This window comes from Lygodium microphyllum, chromosome 12 (genome assembly GCF_053477565.2).
Source record: "Lygodium microphyllum isolate KBCC chromosome 12, Lygodium_microphyllum_v1.1.10, whole genome shotgun sequence".
In the NCBI taxonomy this organism is placed as follows: domain Eukaryota; kingdom Viridiplantae; phylum Streptophyta; class Polypodiopsida; order Schizaeales; family Lygodiaceae; genus Lygodium; species Lygodium microphyllum.
In genome coordinates, this window is record NC_141146.1 from 32,437,280 (window position 1) to 32,454,993 (window position 17,714).

The following is a 17,714-nucleotide window of genomic DNA, read 5'->3' on the forward strand; positions in this document are numbered from 1 at the left end:
GGTAAAATTCTAATTCATGTACAAGACAATTTTTCCTTTCAATTTTCACTATACATATTAGATTTAATCAACTCTATTATGAATCATATCAACTCTATTATGAATCATTGATATAGCTTTTACTATCTATTCTCGATAAACTATGTAATCAGACCTGTTTTCATGTATCTTTGGTAAGAAACTGCAAAGTAATAAATGAGACATAAATCTTTGTATTCTTACAAGATTTAACAACAAAAAATATATCTTTTTATTTGAATTGTATGCAAAATAACAACTGTCAAATCTCAAGTCAATAAAGAAAATAAATTAGAATAGTTCATACAAGTGATAAAATAGTGAGAGGCTAGAGCACAACTATCTAACTTGTGGTATGGATATCAACATCCCGATGAGCTTTCAAGCTATCCCAAGTAGAGTAGATCGCATCCCAATCTACCTCTCTTGGATCTCGTGTGCCATTGTAAGAAAGAAACATAAGCTTGTTAACATTCTCCAAGCTCAATCGATTGCGGTCATTTGACTTGACTCGGTTCATCTTGGAGAATCCCCTTTCACAATTGACTGTGCTTGCAACAATAACCAAGCAAGCACGCCAAAGCTTCTTCATCTCACCAAAAGATTGATCCCATTCAATATCATGTGCACAAAATTGCCATGCCATATGCATACTCTTTCCAGGACATGCTCTCTTCAGTTTTGCCATGAACTCTTCATATTGCAACTTACACATATTCACATTCACTATATCTCCAAACTTTTCCAACAATGGCCTAATCCATATAGCACCCATATTGAAAATACCACGTACATCCTCTGGATAGTCTCTAGGGCTAAAGATTTTGGTAGCCTCAAAAAGCTCCAAGTCACGAAATCGAGCATGCAATGAAGTTATCACACTACGAAGAAACTGTCTTCCAACATCAATACAAGCATCCCATGTGATAAGATCCTTGGCTGTATCTTTATTTCCCAAGACATTGATATGTAGTGTATGCTTATCTATCAGTTGTGCACCATTTTGAAACACCATGTAACCATCTTTCACTTGCCCGAAAAACTGTGTAATATGCTCAGCACCTCTACCAAACTCACCTGCAAGAAAGCGAGCTTGAAGAATATCGATTGTAGTCACAAGCTCTGTGCCAATTGTAGTAATATCCACATGATCAACTTGGAACTTTTTGTTCAAAACATTCAAATGATGAAGTACATCTGTCAATAAATGAAGAAAAAACTGAACTTTAAAAGAGGTAAAGGAGGTATACAAATCACATTTCTCTCGCTTCCAAATTCGCAAGAGCACTGGCATCAAAGTTACCATCCTCTTTGTTACTTGCCCACGTGATAACCAACGAATGTCATGCATCCTCAAAATCTCATGGGCTGAAAGATCAAACTCTGAAGCAAGGTCCTTTACCTCTTCATGTCTCTTATAAGAGCTATTCACCCATTTGTAGGCCTTCTTTACTGCCTTTTCCACAACATCAAAAATAGGAAATCCACCTAATGCATCTTTTACTGCCAAAGCATCTCTATGTGCAATGCAATGAATTCCAACCAAATGAGGTACATCTCTGGCAAAACGTGCAACCAATCCATTCTCCATGCCCATCATAACACTGCAGCCATCCGTGGCAAATCCCACCAATTTTGATTTTGATAAACCATACATGCATAAGAACTCTGAAAGTGCATCATATAAAGCAGCTGCAGTTCCATTTCTTGTATGAAGCAACCTAATGAAGCGATTGCATACATGACCAGTTTTTGTCAAATATGTTATACACACAATCATATGATGGTCATTAGAGACATCTGTACTCTCATCTACCATCAAGGAGAAGAAAGGACTCTCAATAATTTCACTTTTAACCATCTCATAAAAGTGTGTATAACATGCCTCCAAGAAAAGCAAAGAAGATGTGTATGAAAGGTAGGATGCATAACAATTCTCAATAGGAACATTTGGTGTTCCAAGGAATGCCAATTCCTCGACATTCTTTTGAAAATCACACAAAGATTTATCCCTAATGGAAATGAAATACAAAACTTTCAAAAGAACTTTTACACGAGATACCTTTTTATCTATTGCATTAGAGTCCATCTTTTCAAGATGCAAGCTCATAGGCACCATAGATTTCCTTTCTTTTTCAGCCCATAGAAATGCAGCCTTCTCATGCTCCTTCGATTTCTCATGAGTCTGTAATGATGGCCTTTGAAGTACTGTACTCCCAACAGTAGCAAAAGCATTACTCATTCGAAATTGTATGCAATAGCTACAAAAAATCCTTTCTTTACCATAAGCATCATGCAATGAATAACTCCATGGATGATATGTTTTCCAATGCTCTTTGTAAGAGCGTTGACCTTTCACTTTTTTAGGTGCACTACCCTCATAATCTAGGGTGACATCTACATGAGCAACATATTGCTCTCTTATCCCATCAAGACTTCTCATAGCTTCATCAAAAGAATCCACACTTTCACTTGCATCCCCTATAGGCATGTTTAGATCCAAACTCACATTTATATGAGTAGATGCTGTAGGTGTGTCAGATGTGGGCGGAGGTGCAATCGATGAAGCACTTACAAGCATGGAATCTCCTTGAGCAACCCGTTTCCTTCGAGCAAGTGCTAGAGATAGAGTCAATTGACTCAAATCCCTCTTAGGACGGCCCATATCTATAATATGGATGTAAAGAGTTAAGGTATGCTAAAGTTAGACACTCCAAAATCCAAATGGTAGTGGACTGCGACAAATACTAGCAATCTTTAAAACTTGAGATTTAAAATTTGGTAGAATGTTGAGCTCATACCTGCTCAAAGTTTCGATGAAGACTTGATTTAAAAGTAGATGGTATACTCTAATATCAATCTGCCCTGCAGGCTGCAAGGCAAAGGTATCTATCTAAGATTAATAGTCTTAGATTTTGAAAGTCTCTAAGCTCAAGAATCGTATGCTAAAATTTAAATTCTCCAAGCTCAAGAATCGTATGTTGTACGACAAGGAATGTACCTTTGAAGTTCGAGCTGCGCAAGGCTGAGTAAGCTTTAGCTCCTGAGTCCTCGACAGTCGACTCCTCGGGCGGTGGATCTCAAGACTGCTTCTATTGTACCTCGAGCCTCATGAGTCGAATTGAATCCTGAATCCTGAACAATGATTTGTGAAGGTTTGAGAATAGTTAGAATCAGGCGACACCGCGACGGTAGTACTAGGTACTAGGTAGTAGTAAGTACCCTGCTGCCTGTAGGTAGGCTACAGCGGCTAGGCCAACGGCAATGCTGCACGCACGTCTCCTGAGTGGACCACTTGGCACTGGACCGTGGTCCGTCACTCCACGATGGAGCTTGGCACGCATGCGTCATGCACTGCAGGAGCTGCACAGCGTCATGCCCTGGGGCCTGCACGGAGGCTGGAGTATCCGCCGTCTGGATTCCAGATTCCGCTGCTCGCGGCTCCAGCGGCCAGCGGCCAGCGGCCAGCCTTGCTTGGCCCTTCACGTCCTGATGCGGCACGCCTGAGGAGTGACGACTCACGAGTCCTGACTCCTGAGGGCAGAGTGACAGTCCCGAGTCCCGACTCCCTACTCCTGAGTACCAGCCTCCAGGGTGGTGGTCACTGGCGTCAACTCAGCTAGCTGCAGCTTGCTACAGCCTACGTAGTACGTGCCTGTCACTTTCAAGAAGGTGAGGGGAGGGTTGAGGAGTCTGGACCGAGCCTCGAGGTGCTGTAGCCTGTCGCACTCAAGAAGATGAGGGCTCAGGAGTCGCGGGAGCCCCTAGGGTTTTGATTGCCGCTAGGTCACAACTCACGAGTCACCGGTGTACTATAGTGACTACTTAGTACTAACTAGTCTATTATCTATACACGTATAATTTATAAAGACCTCCGGAGTCGGATCTCAATAATAGTAGTTACTAGTCACGACTCACTACTCACTAGTAGACTCACGAGTCACTACTAATATGATTATAAATTTATTTATAATATAATATATTAATTTTTTTTAAAAAAAAGTGCCCTTCGAATGCAGATTTAGAAGAATTTTGCCTTTCTCCAAGAAGGGCAAATTTTTTCTTTTCCCCTTCAAATGCATTGCTTGCAATATTTTGGGATTCTCCAGCAGGTCAATAATGGCCTAGAAGGGCTGTGCAACCTTCAAAAATGAACACTGGTGAGGGGGGAGAGGCTTTAATGAAAAAAGGGAGGGGGAAGAGAAAATGAGATATTACAAGTGAGACAGAGGGGAGGGGCAAGAGTTTTGATTGGAGAAAGGAGGTTTGGAAAAAAAGGTAGGTTCGGGAAGCTCAAAGAGGAGGGGAAGGGGTTTTGATTGAAGAAAAGAGGTTTGGAAAAAGGGGTAGGTTTGGGAGGCTCTTTAGAGAGGTTCGGGACTTTTCAAACCTATACCAAAAATAATATAGCGGTAAAAAGTAAGATAAGATACAACTATAATTGTGTTGGATGGGACAAGATATATCCATAAGAGGCCTAATTCATGCTTTAGGCTATTAAATTGCATATATGCAAACGTGCAAGTTCGAACACGGTAACCTCAATGAATTGCATAACATGATCGATGCCTTTGACTCTGGAGCATTGTGTTTGTGAATGTCGATGGTGGACATATTGTTATGGATGTCATCAGACAATATAGCCTATTTAATGGATCAGAGAAGGCTCGCTTCAATAGTCGCAATCAACCCCGAAATTTAGCCGGTTGAATCCAGCACGGCTCACGATTAGACTAATGCGTAGTCCAATTTCAATTGAACCAGGAAAGCAGGTGCGCGATGGGATATACTCGGTCGGTTCGTTAGCAGGAGAGGGGGAGAGAGAGAGTAGGGGGGCTGTGAGGTGGTTGGTTCTCTCTTTTCTTCCTTCCGTTTGCCCCCGTGAATTGGAGAGACACCCAAAAATGATGTCTCTGTTTGTAGGACGGCCAGATCCCTCCCCGCAATCCTTTCCCCTTGTGGCCAGAGATGACGGGCCCCTGCCAAAATCCCTCTTACCCAGAAACCCCCTACACCCTGCAAGCAGGGCCATGCTCGCGTGGCCTCGCAGACGCCCTCCGCAGCCGTGGCCTCCCATCAGAGTCACCCAACCGCCATTGGCAATCATGGGGTCCCCTCAGCTTCATGAGGACATGTCCGCGGAGGAGAAGAGGAGGCTGGAGAATGAGTTGGGTGAGCCCCCGTCCAGTTCCTCCTATTCGAATTCCCCCTCGACAGCCATGGAGGCCCAGGTGAACGACACCGTTGATGGCGGCTTTCTCCTCTCTTTGAGGCCGTTCCAAGGGATGTATTGCCGGGAGCTCGAGGTTGCCCTCTGCGCAGTACAATTGGCTTGCTTTCTCAGCCAACGCACCCAGGAAAGGCTTCTCCGGAATGAAGAGAAGGCCAACTCCAAGACCGACCGGTCTCTTGTTACAGTTGCAGGTTAGCTTCTGGTTCACTCTTTACAGGGAATGTCATCTTGTGAGACAGAGAGATACACACACACAGATACACGTGCACATACACGAAAATACAAGGTTTATGGATAGTCACAGACACAGATGATAGAGCAGATAGGCACACCTTGTGTGCGTTTGAGAGAGAGAGAGAGAGAGAGAGAGAGAGAGAGAGAGAGAGAGAGTGCGCGTGTTTTCCTTTCACAGTTGCGTACATTTTGGGATTAGTAGTCAATTCTGAAAAGCTGGGTCATATATGTAATTGTTTGTGTCAGTGACTCTATCCCGAGATGCTTGGTACTTGTGAAGTCGTTTTGTGAAACCAATCCCTGCTATGTGGGTGCTTGTGAGCCTCATCCAATGCATCTTCCACAGAGGGTAACTTCAACTAGTAGATCACATCATTCAGCTTCTTAATAATGCAGAAGATCTCCTTCTTTCATTGATCTAATTTTGGTGAGAATTCTCCAAACTGCGTCAGTTGCTGCTTTTGCATCTCAAGATAGCACCATGTTCCTACGAGGAAGATAAACTAACACTGATGCTTGTCAGCTGCCTCCTTTTATGATTGCTGTGCTTTGTGGACGTTCTTGCAAACTTGTTTTAATATGTGTTCCATGCCCACAAATAACTGATCCCCCCTGTAGTCCCTATGGAAGTTTCTAGAGTAATCATCAATTGCATACTCACCTGGTGGTAGATAGTCCTTCCATTTGTGTGGTGATCTTGGTAAGAGCAATGAAGCATAGTAATCATGGTTTTGATTGGAATTCTTCATTTTCCCATGGATTTAAAGATGAAAAGCCGTGAAAAAAACCAGCTAGATACCACTTGTGCATTATGTGCCTTTTGAAGAACAATATTTTGTACCAAGACAATGTCTATCATTGATGACCTTTTTAAAGCAAAAATCCAACACAAGGATACTATGTACACTTATGTAGCTCTACACCAAAATCTGGATCGACTGCAAAATTCTTGGTGTTTTGACTTTTTATATAGAGAATTGCATCAATTAAGACATTAGATGTTTTTTGAGAGAGAGAGAGAGAGAGAGAGAGAGAGAGAGAGGGTGGGGGGTAGAGGGCAATGTATTATATTATCTCTTTGCCGAAGTACAAGGTTAGGGCCTTTCTTATATAGGCCAAAGTACCATGACAACATGGAACGGGTGGAATAGGCCCTTGGAATGACAAAAAACCGTTTCGAAATGTGTAGGGAGGGGAAATGTGTTTCTAGCATGAGGAATGTTCCAATGGTTCTTCTTGGTAACGTTTCAACATTGGAACGTTCCCCAGTTAGGGAATGATGTTAGGAATGTGGCATTTCTGGTGGGGGATTTGGCAATTGATTTGTAGCAGCCTTCATCTTTGTCTTGGTCTTGATCTTTGTCTTCGTCTTTTCTTTTGCCAGCTACAGCCTCCCTATCCAATGCTCCACTGTCATCTTTAGACACACTCACTTTGTCGTTCTCTGTCACACTCTCATACAAATCTTTCTTGTAAGCCTCTCTAAACTCTCACAACCTCCTGTTTCTCTCTCTCTCTCTCTCTCTCTCTCTCTCTCTCTCTCTCTCTCTCTCTCAAATGCTCTCTCTACACTCTTAGCCCTCCCTCACAACCCTCATTGAAACGTGTGACTAGGATCATGACTCACCTCCTAGCCATAGAGTCAAATGGGCTCACCCTTGAGCCTAATTGTGTTCTTTGTCCCATTCCCCATTTTTTGTTTAACGTGGCTATGCAAAGTGCACACCCATACTCTTGGTTCTCAAATTTAGATGCAAAAGAGGTGGAGAGGGTGTCTATACTCCAACACGTAGCTCACACTAATATTTGTCGAGTGGTGGTTAAATGTAAAACCAAACTACTAGTGGTCATGGTCATCATGTGGTTATGATCCCTACATGGAGTCAATGAGGGATGTTAGGAGCTTTGTCGAGTCTAGTAGTTTTGGTTACTTTTGGTCTCACTTTTAGGTCTTGTCAATTTGTAGTCTTAGAGAATTTGATCACTATCTTAGAAGGTTTGAGGCTAGTCTTACCTATTTATAGGTTCCTTATTAGTTGTTTGACAATCACTACAATCATAACTTCTTCTGTCTTCCACCTAATCTCTCTTAATACCCTCACTATAGTTTGTAGCTACACCTTGTATCACTTGTAAGGGTTAGTAATATTGGACGAGGAACGAGGGGTGTTAGCAGATGTTGTCAGTTCGTATGTGAGTTTGTGCATGTCCTAGTGGCCTAGGTCACTAATGTTTTAGGCACCTTTTTGTGGCTGCTTGTTGATTTTATCGTTAGCCGACTTCATTTGTTGGCCTCTGATTATGGCCGAGTGCATTTATGCAGCTGGTATTGCAGTTGGTATCTATTCATGTCTTTTGCCTATTTGTAGGCTGGCGAGCTTCCTCCTCCTCCTGTCATTCATTCAATATATACCTACAATTGTTCTGTTGGCGAGGGAGTTAATGCCATTGTCCACAACTATTGATGAGTTGTGTAATCTATTACAATAGATTTACACGCTTCCATTGCTGCAACCCCTTTTGACATGGTGTGAGATTCTTGGATCAAGGTCTAATGTCATGGAAATGTAAACTTTTGAGATGCTTTAATCTTGCTGATAACATTTGATTAAGTCATTTATAAAATATGCAAGGTTATTTGGTACACGTGATGCACATGACAGCTACTTCATGGCATAGTTTCCATGTGTTTCGGAAACGGGAGTTTCAGAAACTGGAAGAAACGAAGTTTCGGATTTTCTGCCATTTGAAATTTTGGTGGAAACGGCCTTTCGGAGAAACCAATATATTGTGATTAAATATACATATATATACACATACTAAGTATACTAGAGACTAGAGTCACTGGTGACTGAACAATCTTAACTTTTAGCACAAGAATCCAACTTCCAAGACCCATGATTTAAATTTCACAAATCATTGCGCCGCAATTTCACATAGTTATCAATTTCGCAAGCTGCAAATCACAAGATTGAAGAAATCTTAAATCACTCAAAATAACTTACAATATTTTGAATCAAAAGTGTAACATTCTAACATTATAACATCTGTCATCCAAGAATCATGATCAGAACTGAAAAGTTAAAAGTCAAGTCCATCATTCATGAGACTCATCACTCGTCACTCATGATAATACGAGTAGTCACCGGTGATAGATCATAGTACTAAGTAGATACATGATAGATCAAGATTCATCATTCATCATTCAAATTTCAAAAGAAGGCAACCTAGATTCTAGAATCTAGATACATCTAACATCAATAAAAGCCAATTTAAAGACTCAAGAGTCAAGACTACAAGCTATAGCAATGATCATATGATGTATCATGTGAGTCGTGACATGTCTTAAGAGTCAAATATCAAAGTAACATAATAGATCTATGAGATCTCAAAGAATTGATAACTTCAAAGTTCAAACAACAACCACTGGCCAGCCATGGGAAAAAACATAAGCAACTGACAACTGTCAACAATGCTCAACATCAACGATAAAATCAAGGCTCAAGGCTCAAGCATCTGTAGCAACATCATCTAAGCCAATAGAGGTGCTGTCATCCTGATCCTCCCAGAACTATCAGAAGCCCCTGAATTTGCTAGTGCAGCTGAAGTGCTAGCTCCATTTATGGCTCTCTGACGTTGTGAAGCAGTCTTGCTATGCGTGGTACGGCTCGGGGCTATCATCTCCTGGTAGAGCATGGTATATATGTTCCGCTTTTCTGGAGTGATGTCTGGAACAAACCTCACCTTCTCTATGTCGATCTTGTTAATATTTACCTATGTTTATTTGACATAGAGATTTAAAAAAGTTATCATCTTTTAGATTCTAGAATTGGCATTCAAGAGTCAAACTTCAAAGATCATAAGCTATTAGCAAAATATAAATATAATCACCTGCACAGGCTCGGGATGAATATCGTTTTTCTCAAGCAGTTGGAGGTTGCAATGGCAAAAGACCAATCTCTCTAACTGAGCAGTGGTAAGTTTATTCCTTTTCTTTGTATGGAAAAGGACCCAAGTACTCCAATTTCTCTCACAAGGGCTTGAGCTACAATCTTGTGAGAGAATCCGTATAGCAATGCGTTTCTATAAATCATCATTCAAATAGAAACACAAACGGAGCCATAAGAATCTAAGATTCAACTTTCAAGAATCAAACTATGCAGTGAATGCCAATGATAATAAATTACAAATATGTGATTATGTATAATTATTAAAAGAAATCTTGGGGTTGCAAATTACCAATGTGGACGCACAATTTCCATACTTTTCTCACCATGAGATAGGCTGAGGTTGAGTCTCTCTCAACTTCGTAGTCTCTCTACCAAAATGCACGCTCTCATTGCAGAATGTCAAAAGATCATCCTAAATCCTTTGAGGCATTGACACATCGCCACTTGTCACCTTTGTCATATACTCCATGAATCCCTCCTCTAGCTCCTTACACTCACTTTGCTCATCATCTCGCCAAAGAGGATGCAAGACATGGGCCACTGCATGAATTGGTCTATGAAACCAATTTCATCTCCTCTCCCATACAGCTACGATTTAAGCAGTCCTTAAGATGTCAACATTGAAGAAATGTCAATTCAAATCTCAAGAATAGTCATTCAAATTTCAAGATTCACACATATAATATCAATTTGTAAAATAAAGACTCAAGAGTTACTTACTTGTCCGAGGGCAAAAAGTTATTTTTTTAAAGAGCCTCTCCTATCTTATCCATATACTCATAAAGAAGACCCATAGTGCTACCCTCCATATCGGTAATGTGTAGCACTGTGTAGATAGGATTGAGAGTTCTCACCATAGCCTCCACATCTTTCCACCAAGTATCATTCATGACATTGCATCAAAATGCCATGGTCTTTGGATAATCATACTCATCCCACTGCATGAACTCATCAGACCATATAGTGCGCACCAACTTCTTGTGAACGTGCACCAATCTCTCAAGCACAATGAAGGTGTAGGCAAATCTGGTGGCGGAGGGTTTTAAGAGCTCAAGGTGGCCAAATGAGGAAAATATGGTAAGAACCTTGGGCCTCCTCCTCACAAAATTGACCATACTTGTGGCCGTGCTGAATATGACCTCAACCCATTGAATTTTGCCTATATCCTCAATCAAAAGATCAATGGAATGAGAAGCACATGGTGTCCATACAATGCTTGGAAACTCCTCCTCTAACATGTTGCCCATGGAGACAATTGCTTCCATTATCGGTCACAACTTGCACAACATATTCAGGTCCAATTTTCAAGATGATATCCCGCAAATGCTGCCATATAAATGCATTTGCCACTACAAGGCCTGGCAAAGAGGCATCAATGGCTTTTACAAACATAGTGCCCTTACAGCATGAGACCATGACATTATACACATTTCTCCTATGGGCGTCAGACCATCCATTACACAAAACGGAGCACCCATACTTCTTCCATGCATCTTTCAATGGCTCTAATTGAACCTCAATGCATGCCTTTTCCTTCTTGAGCTCCTGTGTGCGTAGTGCCTCTGAGGATGGGCCCTCCCATTCACATCCAATGCGGCTGATGGCTTTTATGGTTTGCCTCCTTTGCTTTGTTTTAGCCACATGGAAGGAATAGCACATCTAATGAACAATCTCATCAACTCTCGAGTTGCCTCAGCTATGGCTTGCTTTTGCATAGCAGCATGTATGCTAGCCCTCTGTAATGAATCTCTAGGAGCACCTGAAACATCAGGCTGAGGCAAAGGAGTCCTCATCGCACGTGAATCAGAGACTGATACAGTGTAATCGGCCTCCGTAATAATGGCATGCTCCCATTTGTGCCATTTGCTAATGTGCTTGAAAATCACCTCAAGGCTATCTAGCCAGCATCCTTCTTAGTCCTTTGAAGGGTCTTTCAAGAATTAGGTTAGTAATTACTTGATTTACTGTAGCTGGCTGTATATTCCTTGCTCTGGGCTACATCATGAGCCCTTCCTTTCCCATATGGACATTGGGTTTATACCAACAAGCTCTACCATCATGTACATCCCTCAGACATATGTTGCAATATTTCTCCTTTCTTCTAGTTTTAGAAAGACCTAAGTCTTTTAGTTTCTACTTTGTCTTCTTTCCCACTATCTTCTAACTTTGTCTTAGTTCTCTCCTTTGCCTTCTTCTTATTACTCTTCCCTAAGTTTGTTTTTCTCTTCTTCTTATGCCTTTTCTACTAGTCTATTCATCATTCAAATCATTGGACTCATCTTTTGATTCTAAATCCGAATCACTAGCTTCATCCTCACTATCATTGTCTGAGTCTATATATGTATTTGAATCCGAAGAATCATCCTCCATCTTGCTCCTTGAATGAGAAGAGTAAATGCACTGGACTGCAAAAGCACAAGCTGAACCAGTAAATACACTGCTGTTCTTCCTCAAACAGTAATAAATCTTTGCTGTTTATACATAAACCAGCCACCACACGGGCAAAAATGCAGAAATTTACCAAATTCTGCACAAAGCCCCAAAATTTCAGTTCCAAAAGTGCATAGATGTTTGAGAAAAATTTTACCAATACATGTAAAGTCCCAATTTTCTTGGTTCCAATGTCAATAAATTTTACACAAAAGAGTGAAATTCTGACAAATTTAGCAAAATCCCCAATTTAATTGAGGTTACCACATGCAATGTGTGCAATTTCTGACTTGAATATCACTGCCAAGCATAGACGAGGTCAAATCTGGGAAAAGCCTCAAATTTTCGGGCTTAGATTTGCACGAATCAGAGACATGTGCTTCCAGGCACGAACTCACGTTAAGGCAAGGGAAAAAGAATTCAGAAATTTGAGAGATTTCTGATTTAAAAAAAAAAAAGGAATTTTGATAAAAAAAACCTGGGGGGTGGGGGGTTTTTGTTGACCCGTTAGACGGGTCACGTTTGACGACCCGCTGGTGTCCGTCCCGTGCGTGCTTGGTCCCCGTTGCTTGTCAGCAACCCACCTTGTCAACCATCACGCCCTACCCGCCACGAACTCCAGCACTCCAGCTGTCACATCTGCACGCTACAAACGCTAGTTCCCTGTTGGGAAGGTTGCCTGGTTTCAGATGGCGCCTTCACACCTTGTCGCCATGGAGAGTGCCTCCACGCTTGTCACACGCTGAACTTGCCACAAGCTACCTGTGTGTCTCTTGAGCTGAGAGCCCGCGATTGGTGTCTTTTGCTCGACCAATTTACGAGCTGCCTTTGGTCTCAGGAAGTGTGCACTCTGTGCTCTGATACCAGTTGTTGGAGTTCAGCTGGGGATGTGCAGCAGTTCGAGTTCGAGTTCGAGTTCGAGTTCGAGTTCGAGTTCGAGAGAGTGTGTGTGTGTGTGTGTGTGTGTGTGTGAAAGTACGATTAGATTTGAGTGTACCAACAATGCGTTGGTACACAAAGAATAAAATGTATTTATACTTAGGGCATATAAGGGTGCATTCACATGTACAACTGAATAGTGTGTGTGTACTATACATGGAGGTCAAACGGGCCTTTATCCCAACAATAGGACTCATGGCCCTATTGTGCGCATCATTTTGTGATCACTACTCTTGGACTCTTGCTTGTAGGTTGGTGGTAGGGGATGTTAGCTCTTGGCCTTTGGATGTGGTCTTGACCCGGTTTGTTGCTAGCTCTGTGGCTCGAGGGTGAGCCTATTTGGCTCCATGGCTGGGAGGTGAGTTTGAAATTCATTACTTTTATGTTCTTTGTTGCGGGTGTGACTTGTATCGTGTCTTGTGTGCAGGTTGGAACTTGGATCCTAGAGGGATGTTTCAATTCTCGATTATAAAGAAGATAAGTAGTGTATCCTATGAGTTGGATTTGCCCTCGAGCATTGCCATTCATCCAATGTTCCATACTGATTGTCTTAAAAGAGTGCTTGGGAGAGGATGAAGAGGTGGTCCCAATTTAGGAGATTCCTGACTTGGAGTTCAACTTGAACCCGAGTTGAACTTAGAACAAAAGGGTGAAGTGGTTCCACTTGACTTCTTACTTAGGGTCCTAATCAAGTAGAAGCACCATCATGGAGATCCTTGACTTGGAGTTCCACTTGAACTTGAAATGATCTTATAACAAAAGGTTGAAGTGGTTCTACTTGACTTCTTACTTAGGGTCCCAATCAAGTAGAAGCACTATCACGAGTTTGATGCTACTTGGGTGTTTTTAAGCTTAAGAGTCGGTTCCCCAGTTTTATTACTGAGGATATTGCTGAAGATAGCAATCAAACATAAAGGGAGAAGTGTTACGTCTCAGAGATCTGGATAAGTACCTGCACTATTTCCAGCCCCAATGTTTAAACTTGGATGTGAATGCACCCTAAGGTCATGCTGATTAAGGGGACTTACAGTGTGAACGTGCCCCAAAGGCTAGGGCAGTTAATGAGTCCTATATAAAGAACTTATAGGGGCTCAGTTGTGCCACATCTTGTGCTACAAACCCTGGGCGGCTCTTACCCGTATGCCCAGTTGGGGGTTATAGGATGCCAATCCATGAGGTGGGAAGCTAGGATCGTATAGTTGCAGCCTGCAGGCCCCCAAGCTCGGTGCCCATCAGTAGGTCTAAGGCTGGTATGTGAGTTGGATGCCAGTCCTGATGTTGGTTCTTTGTGCTTGCATGGCTTGTATCATGTTGTGTGCAAGATGGATCCTAGAGGAGCACTAACAGATTATCTACCCAAATGCTTGAGAATATCACATGGAACTGATTGGTTTGTTCATTGTAGATTGAAAGTCGTTCAAAAGCTGTGTTATGAACTACCCTCAAGGTTCTAGGCCGTTTCCTAGCTCACTGGTCATTCTTCCCGATTCTTGCTGACTGTACACTTTTCATAGCTTGTCTTCTTTTGCTCGATGAAAATGACTAATTGTGTCTGACACTGGCGGGTGTCCAACTGGATGCAAGGGCTGTTGTGGATTTTGTATTCAGCAATCTGTTAGTATCTTTTGCATGCAATTCAGTCTCCCACGTCTTGAAGTTTGTAGCCAGTGCATTGATTTACTCAAGTGGTTGAGGTTCGTTGACTTGTGAAACATCATGTAAACATAGTTATTTCCATGTGCCTGACAGTATTTACTCTTTTTCTTGAACATACTCGTAGATACTGATTTATCCTCCATTGCTGGGATTTGAATGGGGATATTTTGAACAGATTGGGGAGTGCAGGCAGTAATAAGTTGGGTGCTTTCCCAATCATTTTCTGATGAGATATCTATGGTTGCTGAAGAAGATACTGATGCTTTGAAGGGAATGGATGGGATAAACATTCTGCAACGTGTTGTTCATGCTGTTAATGAATGCCTTAGCGCTTCATCTTTTGTTGGAATGAGACCTCCTGATCATCCACTTGGGTCCATTGATGTCCTCAAAGCAATCAACAAGGGGTGTTCTAAAGGTGGTTCCAGGGGAAGATACTGGGTCCTTGACCCTGTGGATGGGACACTGGGATTTGTTCGAGGCGATCAGTATGCAATAGCTCTTTCCATGATAGAGGATGGTGAAGTGGTCCTCGGTGTCTTGGGATGCCCAAATTTTCCAATGAGGAAAGAGTGGCTAAGGTATAACCATAGATATTATCGCCTTATGAGCAAACTTTCTCCACCCAGTCCTCATACTTGGCATAAGGGATGTATCTTCACAGCTCAAAAAGGTGGCGGTGGTGCCTGGATGCATCGCTTGGTCTGGGATGTGAAGGACCGAAATGTCTTGAAGCTGGCAAGGCCAGTGTCTGTTTCACCAATTGATGATTCTGCTGAGGCAACATTTTGTGAACCAGTAGAAAAAGCCAATTCAAGCCATTCTTTCACAGCAGGCTTGGCATCTAGCATTGGGCTCAGGTAAGTTACCTTTTTTTGTCCTTAAGAAATTGTCACTGATTCATCTGGTATTAGCTTCTCAGTCTCCATTTTTGATGCAGGAAGCGCCCTTTGCGATTGTATAGCATGGCTAAATATGGTGCCATTGCTCGGGGTGATGCAGAGATCTTTATGAAGTTTGCCAAGTCAGGGTATAAAGAAAAGATATGGGATCATGCAGCTGGAGTACTGATTGTACAGGAAGCAGGTGGTGTTGTAACTGATGCTGGTGGCAAACCATTGGATTTTTCCCAAGGAATGTATTTAGAGGGGTTAGATAGAGGCATCATTGCTGCCTCCGGTAAGAAACTACATGAGAAGCTTATAGAAGCTGTTGATGCAAGTTGGAATTCATCTCGGCTATAGCAGTCTTGTGGTTGTCTGATAACTGCTAGTTAGGACCTTTTGTAAATTGCCACTTGATCAGTACTAATCTAAAGAAGACCTGGATTCTTTCTGGGTAGGTGGATGAGCAACTTGCACCAAGTTTATTGCTGCTTTTTCAATGCAGGTTGAAGCAGATTTTTTTGTACATGTCTTTCTTTAGCCTGTCAAGTCATAGTGAGTTGAGGTATCTGCCTTTTCACTATATTTTCTCGTGTTTTAATGGCTGCTATGTTTTAGCCTTTTTAACATGACTTCTATATCATCTGTGCCAGCTTTAACATGTCAGCTAATCAGCAGAAGGTAGTATGTAAAGTATGTCTTTATCAGAAGCTAATATATTCAGCATGTCCTCGTGTATTGGTATAAGTCTGTAACATGTAGTTATTGTTGATGATCAAATATAAACTTTTCCAGATATTGGACTAACCTTCATTGTGTTCAAGACCATCATAAACGTTTTGGTCTGAAAAAGATTTATGAATTATATGATACATGAAAATCCATATTGGCAAGTTAATATTCTCCCATGGATTACAAACTGACTTTTCTAGTGGATTTTGGATTATTGCCTCTTCTGGAATAGGATTGGAGTGGTTAATGGGGATGGCTTGTATATTCATCATTCCAGTGTTTGATTGAAAATTTTATAGAGAAAGAGGGGACCAAGACATGCCCCGAAACACCAAAAGCAACCCCCCCAAAAAAAGGGAAAATAGAATTATGAATGAAAGGTCATGGTGGAATTTGTTACGAGCAAAACAGAAAACCCTCGAAACATAGTGTTTTCATGGTGAGATTATTCCAAAGCAAACAATTAATATTGTGAAGTAAATATAGTGGCTTACATCCAAATTTTAAATTAGTATTACAGATATATGATGAGTGTACAAGCCACGTATGATGTCTTTTTGATGCGAAAGTTATTGATATTTCTATGATAGTGTAAATATTTATATCTGCATCTCTAGGACATGCTACACGCTTTGAACAAATACAGCTCTTGCCCACCACTTACATGACATTTACTTTCTTAAGCATCTTTAGGCAAACCTTAAATACATGAGCCCGTTTTTTCAACTTCCTCAAGAGATCCAAAACCTCCCTACCTATTTGAGCGATGATACTATTAGTTGACATTCTACTACTAGCTTTAGCCATAACTACTTTGTTTCTATTAGCCCAAATTGCTTTTTGGCTGAGAGCCCTGACTATGTTCTGAACCGTTAGGGCCTTGTCGTTCCATCTCCCTTGATCACCAAACAAAGCTGTCTTCAATCTAACATTTGCACTTAACTGTGCTTGGCTTAGCCGACTCTTAATTCCTTTCCACATTGCTTGTGTTGCTGAGCAATGCCAAAGTGCATGCACCATGTATTCTTTGCTCTTGGCACACACCATCCATAAGCTCCCAATCCTCATGAACTTCTCAAGTCTATCCTTTGTTGGCAACTTCCTCGCACACACCCTCCATAAGAAGCCATTTAGTTTGTTTGATGGGGTTGCTCTCTGCACTCTTTTTGTCTACACTGCTAGGTCTTCCAATACTGAGTTGGAAAGTGTCCTTTCCATTTTTCTTTGAGCTGCATGAAGGTCTCCACCTGTCCTTTCCATTCTTCTGAGTTGCATGAAGGTCTTCACCTTTCTAACTTCAAAGTCTCTCTTGCCCCTCCCTTTTGCCCCTCTTGGTCACTAGTGACCTTAGGACTTGCCCTTTGCACACTTTTGAGGTGAGCCAAATGCTCTCCGTTGCCTTCTGTAACCATTCTTTTTGTGGTTGTATCAACATGTACGTCTTTAAGATCTGTATCTCCTTGAACTCCCCCAGGTTTGGATTCTACAGATCTCCCCACCTTAAGCCACGTGCTAGCAAAGTGCCGTGTCACCTAATCTAGTTGGGTTCATGTTCCACTTTAGCTATTGCACTGTTTCTTTCCAGCTTTGTAAGAGTGCATTAGTTGATGTAGACTTCAGTGATCTTAAACTTCATAT

The 17,714-nt window shown here is 41.7% G+C and overlaps 2 protein-coding genes and 1 pseudogene across 2 annotated transcripts; 1 reads left to right on the forward strand and 2 right to left on the reverse strand.

Annotated features, from left to right (window-relative positions):
• Positions 1–361: 361 nt before the first annotated feature.
• Positions 362–2,683, reverse strand: LOC148027610 (uncharacterized). Its single transcript, XM_087689857.1, has one exon. The coding sequence runs from the start codon at positions 2,681–2,683 to the stop codon at positions 362–364; it is 2,322 nt and encodes a 773-aa protein (XP_087545983.1).
• Positions 2,684–4,548: 1,865 nt separating this feature from the next.
• HL (HAL2-like protein) lies at positions 4,549–15,924 on the forward strand. Its single transcript, XM_087689321.1, has 3 exons — positions 4,549–5,442; positions 14,636–15,320; positions 15,401–15,924. The coding sequence occupies exons 1-3, from the start codon at positions 4,755–4,757 to the stop codon at positions 15,702–15,704; spliced, it is 1,677 nt and encodes a 558-aa protein (XP_087545447.1). The 5' UTR covers positions 4,549–4,754; the 3' UTR covers positions 15,705–15,924.
• LOC148027612 (uncharacterized) lies at positions 10,152–11,805 on the reverse strand (annotated as a pseudogene).
• Positions 15,925–17,714: the final 1,790 nt, after the last annotated feature.

Excerpts from the sequence above, each read along its gene's own strand:
- LOC148027610 (XM_087689857.1), bottom strand. The coding sequence starts at position 2,683 with ATGGGCCGTCCTAAGAGGGATTTGAGTCAATTGACTCTATCTCTAGCA.
- HL (XM_087689321.1), top strand. The coding sequence starts at position 4,755 with ATGCGTAGTCCAATTTCAATTGAACCAGGAAAGCAGGTGCGCGATGGG. Across the intron at positions 5,443-14,635 it reads GTCTCTTGTTACAGTTGCAG|ATTGGGGAGTGCAGGCAGTA; the intron begins GTTAGCTTCTGG and ends TATTTTGAACAG. Across the intron at positions 15,321-15,400 it reads GCATCTAGCATTGGGCTCAG|GAAGCGCCCTTTGCGATTGT; the intron begins GTAAGTTACCTT and ends TTTTTGATGCAG.